The sequence below is a fragment of the Molothrus ater genome, chromosome 1 (assembly GCF_012460135.2).
Source record: "Molothrus ater isolate BHLD 08-10-18 breed brown headed cowbird chromosome 1, BPBGC_Mater_1.1, whole genome shotgun sequence".
NCBI classification, from domain to species: Eukaryota; Metazoa; Chordata; class Aves; order Passeriformes; family Icteridae; genus Molothrus; species Molothrus ater.
Window position 1 is genome coordinate 46,233,447 of NC_050478.2, and position 13,137 is coordinate 46,246,583.

General features: G+C 39.4%; 1 protein-coding gene across 1 annotated transcript in view; it reads left to right on the top strand.

Annotated features, from left to right (window-relative positions):
- LARS2 (leucyl-tRNA synthetase 2, mitochondrial) overlaps positions 1-13,137 on the top strand; it is an 82,726-nt gene that overhangs the window by 50,548 nt on the left and 19,041 nt on the right. Inside the window, exons 13-15 of the mRNA XM_036406762.1 lie at positions 1,508-1,606; positions 4,430-4,567; positions 12,561-12,664. Coding sequence (XP_036262655.1) covers positions 1,508-1,606; positions 4,430-4,567; positions 12,561-12,664 — 341 coding nt within the window. The remainder of the gene's footprint in view (positions 1-1,507; positions 1,607-4,429; positions 4,568-12,560; positions 12,665-13,137) is intronic.

Genomic DNA, 13,137 nt, shown 5'->3' on the forward strand with positions numbered 1-13,137 from the left:
TAGTAAGGAAAGCCAGATGGAAAGATACAAAAGTCTGAGTATTTGGGTGACAATAATGTTAACAGTCATAAATGAGAGGAGATGCCCAAGTTATTCTTTGTTATACAAGTCCAGTAATTGTGTTAGTTGTCTGAAGATTGTCTAATGACATTACAGTATTGCGCCTGTAATCACAGTATTGATATAAATTGTATAAACTCTGAAAGATGCCCATGCTGTCTCTGTGTTAGTGAGCCATGTCCATTTAGAGCACAGAGGCATGAAGCAGATGTAATTATGGTTCAATGACTGTAAAGTATTCTTACTTTTGACAGAAAAGCCATTCTTTTACATTGGCTGAGTCTTTGTTTATGTGTGCAATTTTAAAAAATTATTTTTCTACACTAAAAAGCAGTTAGAAGTGAAACTCCTTTATTACATTATTCTCAATTGAAGAAAAACTTGCATGTAGAGGAGAACCAGGTACAGAGACAGAAGGAAGGAAAATGTTAAGGGGTGATGTTCTTGTAAACTTGCCTTGGCAAGCCAAGCTGAAGTATCAGGCAGACAAGCAGAGATACATGTTGCAGCTCACTCATCAAGACTGTTCAGAGACTAAATATGCAGTTAGTAAATATGAAATAGCCAGTCCCCATTCATTATGTGTACTTACTACTACTATATACATGCATTTACCTGCAGTTATTAACTTTGTACATTTCTTACATATAATCAGTGTCATTTATGTACAAAAGTGTCACAGATTGCAAAGTTTCATTGACTTCAGAATAACCCCATTGTTTTAATAGTAAGAGTTTTAAGAGGGATCATTTACAACAAATGGAAGTTTATTAAATGTGATTATTGGCTCCTACAAACAACAAATATTCAAGGAGAAATTAACAGAAAGTAACCTGAGCTCCTAAAATCTATTTTGAAACTGTTCCTTAGGGCTGCCAATATAATTACAAGCAAAAATCAATTTGCTGTAATCACAAATTAAAATAGTGCTACAAGGTCTAGAAGAGATTTGATCTCAGTGAAAGCTGAAATCAAACTAAGTTAATTTTTTCTAGAGATAATAAATGGAATCTGCAAAGACCATTTTGTACAGACAATCAGTGAGAGGCAACCACCTGACCTTTCTGCTAAATCTGCTGGTACCTAACGACCGTGATCTATATTCAGTACCCATTAACTTGATGGCAAAGTATGCTTGTCTGTGCTTTGTAGCTTTTAAAATGGCAATTCTAAAAAATTCCAAGATTGAGAGGGCTGTCCAGTACAGTGCCATCTTCTGCTGTTGCTGGATATGATGGCTGCTCAGGCTTGCTTTTGCTATGTTTTGGGAGGGAGAGGGAAGAAATCAGTCCTGTTACTGTTGTTGGACTTTTTCTGAACATGTCACTCTTCAGACTGCTCAGTTTTCAATCTGAATGTCTTTATGGCCACTCTGTCCATGTTTGTTTGGGTTTTTTTTCCAAGCTTGTCACTTATCTAAAAGAAGCTTTTCTCCCCTCTTGCTCAGGTGCAAGGCAGCAGCACGGCGAGAAGTTGATACCATGGACACTTTTGTTGATTCTGCTTGGTACTACCTGAGGTACACTGACCCTCACAACACTGACAGGTGAGAGCTGCAGGCACAGGGCCACTGGGGGCAAGCCTGCTGCACAGAACACAAGGGAACAAAGAGACCACACACTCAGGTGCTTCCAGCTTCTAGCTTCAGTCTGCTGACAGGGTAAATCCCTGCACTGCCCTCATTATGTGCCTACCCTTTGGGCCTGAGCACGGCACAGGGTTGGCGGTGTGGTTTAATCTCAGCTGGCATTTAAGTACCACTCCCCACACACACCCTGTGGGCTAGGGAGGACAGTTAGGAGGAGGAAAAAAAAAAAAAAGTAAAAATCATGGCTTGGATAAGAACAGTTTAATAACTAAAACAAAGTATAATAATAATTATAATAAAAAAGAGAGGGAGAAAGAGAGAGAGAAAACCCAAGAAAAATAAGTGATGCACTATATAATTGCTCACCATCTGCTGACTGCTGCCCAGCCCATCCCTTAGCAGCAGTTGGCATCTCCCAGCCAACTCCCCCAGTTTATCCACTGGGCATGACAGTCCATGGTATGGAATATCCCTTTGGCCAGTGTGGGTCAGCCTTCCTGGCTGTGCTTCCTCCCAGCTTCTTTGTACATGTGCTCTCTGGCAGAGCAGGAGACCAAGAAGTGCTTGGCTTACAGTACACACTGCTCAGCAACAACCAGAACATCTGTGTGTTATCAACATTATTCTCATACTGAATGCAAAGCACAGCACAGCACTGTACCAGTTATTCAGAAGAAAAAGAACTCTATCACAGCTAAAACCAGGACAATATCTGGAGCTGGTCTAAAAATGTGGTATCTGATTGCTCCTGTGTCAGGAGATCTAGAAGAGCAGGATGTGTAAGCACAACTGTGTAAGCACAGGAACTACAGGGCAAGGAGCAGAAATTTGCATGAGTGGGAATTATGAGGCAGGGCTCAGAGAAAATGTTCAGCTGAGGAGCTGAAGTTCCTTAGTGGGTTGTGCCATCAGGAATGACAGCCTGCCATGACTCTGAGCGTGGTAAATTGCATGGAGTGTACCCTCCCTGGCAATGCACTGAGGAGTTCAGTGTGTGGACAGGCAGTGCTGTTCCCCTGGTAAGAAGAGGAATAGTCCTGTTTAATATGCAGCTGCCAAGCCTGGAACTTCCCTTCTCTCCTTTTAAATTCTGGTGACTCTTGCCATTTCTTTGCGTGCAGACCTCAAGTGAAGAGGCATCACAGCAATGTCCTGCTGTGTCAGCACTTCCACTGCATGCATTATTAATGAAAGGAGATTTTTCATGTGCTATGGACTAGTGCCTGCAGCATGGAGAGTGTGGGAAGACAGATGTAGTTATTAAGGTGTTTTTCTGCTTCATAGTGTGGCTCTAGTAGCACTGCTTGATAGCACTTTTTTTCCCAAAGAGGAATTAGTGCAACATCCCTACTATGTAGTCTGAGGAGGACAGGAAGAATGACATTTTAAAACATTGATACCACATGATGGGCTGTTTGGGCATGTATTTATTTATTGTGCAGAGCAGTGTCTGGAAGCATACTGCATATACTCAGTGACTTAGTATTGCTGGGCTAATTTTTTTTTTTTGTATTGGCAGCACTAGTTTGGTTAAGCTAGAGAAAAATCTTCTATGAACTCTTTTATTTCATGCCAGTTTTAATTATTTTCTAGTGATAGCATGAATATATTACTGCTATTACTGAGTTAGCCAGATTGCTTCCTCTCCATTACAGTTGAAGTATTTTTTGTGTGTGGGCAAGAGGGACTTTTCCAGAAGTTGAAGATAAATAGTCAGATGTAACATCCAACTGTCAAAGTAACAGCTTAGTGTAGTCTAATCTGTTTTACACTGAAATGAGAACATTTATATGGACTTGTGCACTAAATTGCTGCCTGCATTTGATTTATTTAGTTAGTTCTTTTAACTAAGCTATGCATATGTAAACCCTTCATTTCCATAAACCATATTTCACTGGTCTACCGTTCAGGAGAATTACTCTGTTGATTCTGGAACCCTATGAACAAGTTGGGTTTGATTTGTTCCACCAAAGACATGAATCCCAGATCAATTATTTGCTTCTGAGCTCATCTGTGAGGAAGGAAGTGTTGCTGTAACAAAAATTACAGATGGAATAATCAGACAGACAGACAAAACAAATAAATTTGTTGGAGCGGGGGATTGAAGCCTACATTAGAGAAACACTTCTGTACAAATTTTATTTTGTGGGCCCACTACAGGAGACATGGAAATATGTAATGAGGCAGTAAGCAATGCTGGGAGACCATTCAGGTGACCTCCAACGATATGTAAATATGCTGTAAATGGCAAATTTATTGTCGTTTCATCGAGCATCCTTCACTTGGAGTGCTGTGACCCATCTCACTCTACAGAGGGTTCTGCAGCCTTAAACTGCACCATTGCCCCCTAACGGCAGCAATGCAAACCGTCAATTGAAAAAAACTGGTTTTAAGTGGTCATGTCTTTTGTCTTTCATTCTAATATATTTGTTTATAAAGCTTGATAAATACTAAAAAATTTAAAGCCAGCCACAGGGTATTTACAAAAAAATCATTTAAAGAGCAGTCAAGCATTTTCATTGCTTTCTCAGGTAATTGCTTGCCTGAAAAATAGGAAAATAATCCTTCTGTGGATCTACATCTCAGCAGAAACTAATTTTTTGTCTATAATAAGCATTTTACTTCTTAAAAAAATAAAAAACATTTGATAGTAAAATGAAAGTTTTATTACATGTGTATTGCTCTCAGTAAACAGTGTTGTCCAGTTAAGGATGATGAGCTACTTTAGTGCTGATCTATCTTTTCAACACTGGATTTTTTCCTACAATTGTGTTTTTTCAGGCCCTTTAATAGTGACTTAGCAGACTACTGGATGCCTGTGGATTTGTACATTGGAGGAAAGGAGCATGCAGTTATGCACTTATTTTATGCAAGGTTCTTCAGCCATTTTTGCCATGATCTAAAGATGACTAAACACAAGTAAGCCTTATTTATTTCTGTTAAAATCTTTCATATTTCATTTGACTCATAAGAGTATTAGTGGACATTGATGTGATGGTGGAACATTACATTGACTGAGCCTCAATTTTCCTGCCTTGTCAGTACTTGGTTTCTCACAGTGAGTTGCACTTCCTGTATATGTTCATACAAAGGTTTTTATTGCATGAGTATTAACTGGCTCAGAGCAAGTGATAAAGTGCTGCTGTAGATTTCCAGCCTGCAAAAGCATGCACAAACGAGTAACTTCAGGCATTCTGTGTAGTGCTATTATTTCAAATTAGCTAACTTCCTACCAGTAATAGCATTAATTTCAGTGGAAGCATGCATATGTAAAAAACAAAGCACTCTTATAAGTCACTGTATAATTAGAGCTGAGCAGTACAAAACACTTCTTGATAGGCAAAAGCAATATATTTATCTCATGCCAATTTATTTTTTATTTAATTAATTTTATATAATTACTTTTAATTATTCTTGTTGATGCTGCTGCTATAGCCTAATTCACTGTTCTGTGTTTTGGTTAGAGGTAAAGTTTGATGGAAGAAAGTGAGTCATCTGTTGTTCTGTTCTTTGTCCTCTTAGATAGATTCTGAGCTTGACATCCCCATTTCCACTGAAATTCAGCTCTTTTGTACCCTAAAATGCCATCATCAGCTTGGAGAGTACTAGTGGCAGAACAACGAAACTCTGGCCCATGCTCTGTTCTGTTCTCCCATCAGCAGAGATGATGGAATAGATTGAGTCAAAGTGAGTGACCCCATGAGAAGAACTGCTCAGTGATTTCTCAGCTGCAACACATATAAATAAATTCATTCTTTCCAAGTATCCCTTCTAAAATCTTGACATTAAAGAGGAGTCTAAATATATATTTCACTGAACTCACTCAAATACTGTAGTTTTGCTACAAAACTAGAATTGAAGTAGTTGTGAGCCAGAAAAAGATGGACAAGTTACTGCAGCTAGCAGAATGTTTCCCCAAGGTATTTCCTAATTTTGATGAAAATAGGTGATGTGTTTTCATAACTCATTCTTGGCTGGGCAATAGTGTGTAGTGAAAGCTGTGTTTGAAATATTGGATGTAGATGATTGTGTACCTGTTTCACTCTGTTGTCTGCAGCCTGTGTAGCTGCAGCAGGAAGGCTGTTTCTTCTCTCTCAGAGTGGACCTTTCAAAGCAGACCCTTCCTCTCAGAGGTGCTGTGCCTTCAAGCAGAGAATTTTAAAGCTTTCCCTTGCAAGCAGTTTTAGGCTTATTAATTCTACGAAAGATTTTACAATCGTAATCCATCAGCCATCTAGTGGAGCTGTAACACACAGCAGCAAAATGTTCTTTTGCTAGTCAAATTCTTCAACCTTCCAAAATTACATTAACCACATTAGTGGCTGAAGTATTGTCAATATAAAGTGAGACTACAGGGCAGGGGAGTTTTTCTTGCAAAGTAAGTGATTTGCTTTGGTGTGCTAGAAAAAAAGGCATGGAAACAGGCCAGCTGGACTAAAAAGGGACCTCCTGTGTGACCTTAAGAAGACCAAAATAAGTGCAAGGAAAGTGAAAGTAAGGATGGGCTACCCCTGGGGGAATGTAGAAGCCTTTACTGGATAGGCAGTGTGGATTATGGAAAGGTCATAGCTCATCGGATACTGAAACTGGTGAAGAATGTGAAGATAGTAAGAAGAGCTTCTGGACATACATTGAAAAGAACAGCAAGGAAGACACTGGCCTGATGGAAAATCCAAGGTCAGTGCTTAGTAGGAAAGTTTGAAGGCAAGAGATGCTGCCCATTGTAGGGAGGATTGAGTTGGGCTCACTTAAGTAAACCAGACACATACAAGTTTCAGGCATGGAAGACAAGGTGACAGGAGCAGCCACCATGATTTACCAAGAAGAAATTATGCCCAACTTAATCTGCTTTCTTTCTGTGGTGAGATGATTCCATCTATGGATGAGGAGGGAGCTGTGCATATCTTTTACCATGACTTCAACAGAACATCTGGGGCTGTGCCATCTGTGTGGGGAGGATTACAGCAGAGAAGGGCTTAGGGGTCCTGATGAACAGCAACTTGGATGTGGGTCAGCAGCTGGCATGACAGTATACTCAACTAGCAAAACCATGCCCAGCTTTGGCTATCTCTGCTCATCATTCAGGAACAACTGGAACACTGTGTCTAGTTTTGAGGCACTCACCCCAGTGGGAGGTACACTGTCAGACTAAAGAGGGTCTAGAGGAGGAGCACCACCATAGTCAGGGTTGGAGCATATGACATAACAAGAACAGGCTAAAAGAGTTGAGTGTGTTCCCCATGGAGAGGAGAAGGCCAAGGAGGGAATGTAATTGCTATCTACTGCTACCTAAAGGAGGTTTATAGAGAAGATTGAGCCAGACCCTTCTCAGAGATGTATGGAGAAAGGAAAGGAGTAGCAGTCACAGATTGCAGCAAGGTTCAGCTGACAGAAGGAGTACAGTTTTGGCAGGGAAGGTGATGAGACTGAAACCATTTGACTTGAGACATTGTGGCATCTCCATCATTGCATATTTTCAAAATGCAGCTGGACAGGGCCCTGAACAACCTGAAGTTAGGTCTGATATGAGAAAAGAGTTGCACCAAATGAATTTCAAAGGTCCCTTCCAATCTGCATTGTTCTAAGGACGCTGTGATTCTGTAGCTGCATTACATTGGAATGTGTTTTGTTCACACTCTTGGTGTGACAGAGCAGTAGCACAAAAGCTGTGTAGTCTAGCCTGGTCTAAACGTGGTAGATTGCAGAAGAAAACTCTACCTTCAGTGAAGAAAACTCCTTAAGAAGCACTGACTACATCTAGTGACAATGGCAGAAGAAAATAGAAGTTGCTTTCTGTAGAAGGAGTTTGCAAGACTGTGGAGAATTCCTTTGGGATGGTATACAATGGCAGGAGCTGTTGAAGGTGTGAAGATGTATTACAGCATTCCCCCAAGGGCTGAGTGTATGAACTGCTTGGGCGTGTGCTTAGATGTGTGCTCAGACTGCAAGATGACTCTAACAAATTCATCATCAAGTGCACAAAATTGTTCACTTGCTTTAGCTCTATGCAAGGTAAAGCATTAGGTGCTTTGAAGCCATGAAGTCAAATTAGGATTTTGGTTTAATATGGAAATCATAACTCCTTTATAAATACTACCATGTATTTTAAGTGTTTTAGTGTTAATCAGAAGCCACTTTTGCTCAGTCTTCTGTTTGAACTGCTCAAGGACTGGTCTGAAAGATCTGAAAAGTATAATTAGAAACAACAGGCTTACTGTTAGGAAGCTCAAAGTCATGATGTCAAAACCCACAGCTCTGAGGGAAAACACTAAAATGTTAAAAAACACTGCCCTCTTGTGCATTTTCAATCTCTCTCTAGTAGCTTAGGTCTTTTTCACTGATTAAATAAATAAAATTGTTATATCTCAGTTTACAAGAGCTGCCACTTTTTAAAGTGTCATCTAGCATCCTTAAAAATGTTTATGATTCCTGCTTATCTGTAGTAGTTTTTCTTTGATATGTTTTCTTGATGGAAATTTTCATTGTTTAGCTCGTATCCTGTCATGTTCAAATCCATTGAAATACTTCTGTGTAGCCTTTAATTATGTATAGTCTTTAATGGCTATTTATATAGTAATGTGGTTGAAAACAGAAATTAAAATTCCTGTAGTTTGGATTTTCAAAGCAATCTTTCCAAATATGGGGTAATGACTATTACAGAAATGTTACAGGCAACATGCATGAAATAGGCATTTACAGACACACATACCCTCATTGAAAATGCAGTGTTTGTAGACATTTAGAGTTAGAATTTAGAATTGTAAAGGTGTCAGTATAGCTTAAATATCCCCTAAAGATGAGGCATGGTCTTTTATTTTTTAATGCATTGGACTGGAGACGGTGGGAAAGAAATGCTGCTCAATTTCTCAGTAATGACAAGGCAGAATAAGTGGTACCCTCTGGGTATTCATACATGTGATATCAGATTAAGCCCAAATTGATGTCAATTTGTTCTAGCAGTCTGGTCTGTAAAATGCATTGGTTCTATAAATAATTCACAAGGCAGCAAGCCCTCCCAGCTGTGACCACTGCTGGGAGAGGGGCCAGGTAGGCAGCTGGGACCAGAAAACTCCTCCTCTGTTCCAGCTTAATCCACCATGGCAGGCATGTGCTGTCACTCTCTGTTGCACCTGCTCATCTGTGCAAGTACAAGTTACACAGAATTTGGTTCTGTCCTAAACTTCAGTAATCACTTCTGTCTGATGAATAATTGGAAATGGAATCTAGCACATTCTCCCTAAAGAGTTATAAAGCAATAAAAAAATTTTATTGTTGGGGTTAAGTCAGCAGATTTGACTCTGATAGAGGGCAAATCTGCAGAGTGAGAAGGCACTATTTTTCACATAGCTGAGTTACAGAATAAAAGATCTGTGTGTGACAGAAATAGCTTATTCTGTGAAGGAACAATGCGACAGCTTCTCTGCATTCATTTAGGACCTTATCTCTAGTGCTGATTTTAAGCAAAAGCTCTCAGTTGTTAACTGTGTGGAATCTTGAACATTCAATATTGTTTTATCTTTGTTTTATCTTTTTTTTTTCCTAAAATTATCGGTTTCCAAATCCTTCATCACCTCCACAAGGTTTTACAGCTGTATCTAGCAGCAGGTTTCACAGCCCCCTGAACTCAGCCAATAGTGACTGATCTAATCTTGTCTTCACTCCAGGGCACAGCACTCAGGCTCTCTCATCCTGTCTAAAGGTGCAGGGTGCAAATACATGCAGCGAGCTCCTTTGCTAGGGCTATCCTTTCTCCTAAATTCACTATTTTATCACTGTTGCAGGCTCCACAGAGTTCTTCCAGCCAGGTCATTTGTACTAGGATTGAAAGTCCTGCTGGTCACCCTGCACAGAACAAAGCAAAGTGCATGAGAACATGGCCCTGAGCAGGAATTCCTGATCTGTCTGCCGTGCTTGCCTTACCATCCATTGCATGGTCCTACATAGAGAGATGGGTCTCTCATAGAGATGAACCTGTGTATGAACATTAGAGAAAGGAAAAGATGGGTTACAGACTTCATGGCTAGCACAGCTGATCCTTCTCAGAAGGTGTCAGGCACACTTTGCAGATGGAATGTACAACATGATCAAAAGCCTCAGTGCAGATACTCCAGCATGAGCACAAACAAACTTCACAGGCAGGTGAAAGCCTGTCCCATTCCATTATATCTACGGTCTGAAACATGAACAAGCGTTCAGAGGAACTCCAGACTCTTCTTCTGTGCCAGAAATGTCACTGTGTCTCAAAGTGGCTTAATTTCATTATTCTTGGTGTTTTGGATCAGGAGGTATTTATGATGCCATGACCATGGGTGCTGCAGTATTGAGGTCAGAATTGCATCACCCCTGCTGTGCTGCAGCCCCTTGGCAGTTCCCTTACGGCCAAGAAGTGCATCCCTGCCTTTGAAGGGGCTTGTTTGAGGCGTGCAGTTTTATTAACACGAATTCAAGTGTAACTCTGCATGTGAACATGAGAGGGAGCCACCACAACACTGCCAAAATCACTAAACACAATTTGGTTTAGAGCCCCGTGTTTAGCAGATGGGCTCTGGCTTTCTCCTTTTGGGCATGTCTCCATACTCCTGCGGTTTCCCACTAGGGACACATGGTTGGGGTTTTTTTCCCCATACTTGGTAATGTATTTTGTATTGCATTTTTGTAGCTTCTGTCAGCATAAACAAAAATAAGAAATGCTTGTTCCTGCATTCAGTTTTTAGTAACTTGGCGTATGATCTGAACTAACTCTTTGTCATTAAAAATAAGTGTTCCTTGAAAAATCACTTCCAGTGGAGAGCCCTATCTGATTTGGATGATCTGGCTACCTCATTAGCTTTACTTTAGATAGCAGGAAGTGTAGCTATTTTAATAACTGTTTGAGATCTTAAACAGACTGAAGTACTGAATGATAGGGCGGGAATTTTTTTTTTCTTGTGGTGTTATGTCTCTAGATTGTAGAGACAGAAGAAATGTATCATAAACTGTTTTATCCTGAAGCATTTTCCCACCATTGTTGTTGATAGGTTTACAAAGTTTTTGTTCCTAATTTTTACCTTCTACTTCATTTGGATAATTTATAATAATATTTTGTCATTTTTGATTATTTTTGCATCCTATATTTGAAATGGTTTTTCAAAGATTTTTCATCAGCCTCTGAAGTATCATCTACAAAATATTTATAGAGATGCTTGAGTTGCTCTTAGCTAACATTGTTGCTAAAACCAGGTGGTGTGGCAGAGACTCACACTTCTTTGTGACTGAGTGATACATCAATATGTGCCAGTACTTGCACAATATTTATAAGTATACAAAATATGCAAGGAAGGAAGCTCATGTTCAAACTTGAGCATGTTTAAGATAAAATATGAAGCCTGTCACTTTCTCTCCCAGTTTATAGTTTTGTTTTCAAATATCTTCTTACTTCAGAGTCATCAGAAGTGTTTAAGGACTAGTACTTGGAATATACCTGCTTTAATATGATAGAAACATGCCTAATTGTTCTATAATTTAATAATACTTTAATTGTTTTATTAAATTACTTCATTTTAAATTGTGAGATAAATTTTCATGTAATTTATATTTCTTAATAATTTAAAATATTATATTAACTCCTCTCCTTAATGGTGAATCATGGTTTGGATTATGACTTTTTTGTACACCTGAAATAAAATGTGGAAATCTGGTTTTACTACTGCTTTTTTAGATGGGTATACTCTGGCTTTTTAAAAGTTAATAGAAATACTGCATCATTTTACATAAGTTGTTTTGTACATATTTGAGGTTTCATTAGGTAAAAAGTGTAGAAAATTCAGATTGTTTAATGTTGCACACACATGTCAGCATTAGGAGGTACGAGTCAGTATTAACCAGCACTGATGATCATGTCCTCCAAAATAATGGTCACTGATGTCCCTGTGTTGGAGGGTCCCATGAGAAGGCTTCCAGACTATGTGCTTTCTGGGACTGGCTCCATACCTCCTTCCCTGGCCCCTGCTGTTCTTAAAGCTGTGTTAGAACTGCCTTACTTTCCTGTTCTACTGAGTGGGAGCCAAAAGCTTTACAGATTAATTTTGTTGCCTTTTTTTTCCAGTGAAAACAGTGACAGAACTGTGACTGAATGCATTAGAAATGCAAGATCATTAAAGGAGGGGGCCACAATAGTGTGTCAACCAGAGCAGTGTTTACTTGGAGTTTATTTCTTGCTGAGTGCACTACTGCCTTTCAAGACTCTTTTTAGCCGTGTCTTATACTCATTTCATGGGAGTTTACTCTCACTGATACAAATTTTGCTAGAAAAGTAAGGTGCTAAAAAATTGATGCACTGAGATATGAACTTTTCAGCATTGCTCTTTTTCTAGTACACTTTTTCATACAGCCAGGTCTTCCTGCCTAGTTCTGCAAAGGGCCAAGGCATGTGGGTGCTTATGTTAGAGAAACATCTTTCTGTTCTTTCTATCTGTTTATAGAAAGAAATGTGCAACAGCATTTTGATTTGTTCAAAATCCTGTGCTCCTCAGAGAGAAGCTAGAACTAAATATTTGTAAGACAGTGAGGCCAGGTACTTGAACACTTTCATGCAAGAGATTTAGCTTGAAGTTAGGGAAATTGTACTGTTGTACAAGAAACCTCTGTGTGTTATCCATATGCTAATTTGAAAAGTGATGTTAGAATAACTTAGTACTAAATTAGGGTACAAGAATGTGAGCAGAATGCAAATAAATACTTAGACTTGCCAGCCACCATTAATCAATGCACAAAGTACTCTTTCTAAGGTGACAACTATTTATGTATAGTCAACTTGAAATTCTTGTTTCGTTAAAAAATTGTGCCTGATTGGCTCAACACCTGAGGCTTATCATAAAGTATGCTTTTGACAGCTCTTTTCAACAGAGAAATTTCTTTTTCCTTCCATCCTTAGGGAACCTTTCCATAAGCTCTTGGTTCAAGGTCTTATCAAGAATCAGACATTCAGACTAACAACAACAGGCCAGTGTTTGAAGAGAGAGGAGGTTGATCTCACTGGTAAGAGAAACTGCATGGGAAAATCAGCATAGATGCATCCCTAAAGCCAGGGACTGCTTCAGTGCTGGGAAAATTTGGAAGAGAAAATGAATCTAATATTTAAACTGGAGAGCAACTTCTGTGAGTTTTGGATTTACACATACTGCTGAGTACACAGAGATCCTACTAATACAGCAGCTTGTAATTGCATCCAAACATAGAAATAGTGCTGTGGTATTATTTTGGCTCCAGTGTAGTCCAAAAGATCAAAGTCAGTTTTGTCAAGACAGTGCTCAGCAGCCTGCTGAATGGAGCCAGTTAGGCCCAGCAAACAGACAACCTACAAAAACATTACAGCAAAACTAACACAGGTGCAGGTACATTCAGTAGATATTAGGAATGTAAAACCCTTAGGAAACAGTGCTCATTCTCAAGTTCTTTGCAGAGCCTTCATTGCATAAGCTGGACCAGTCATTGCTATGGCACCTGTAGCA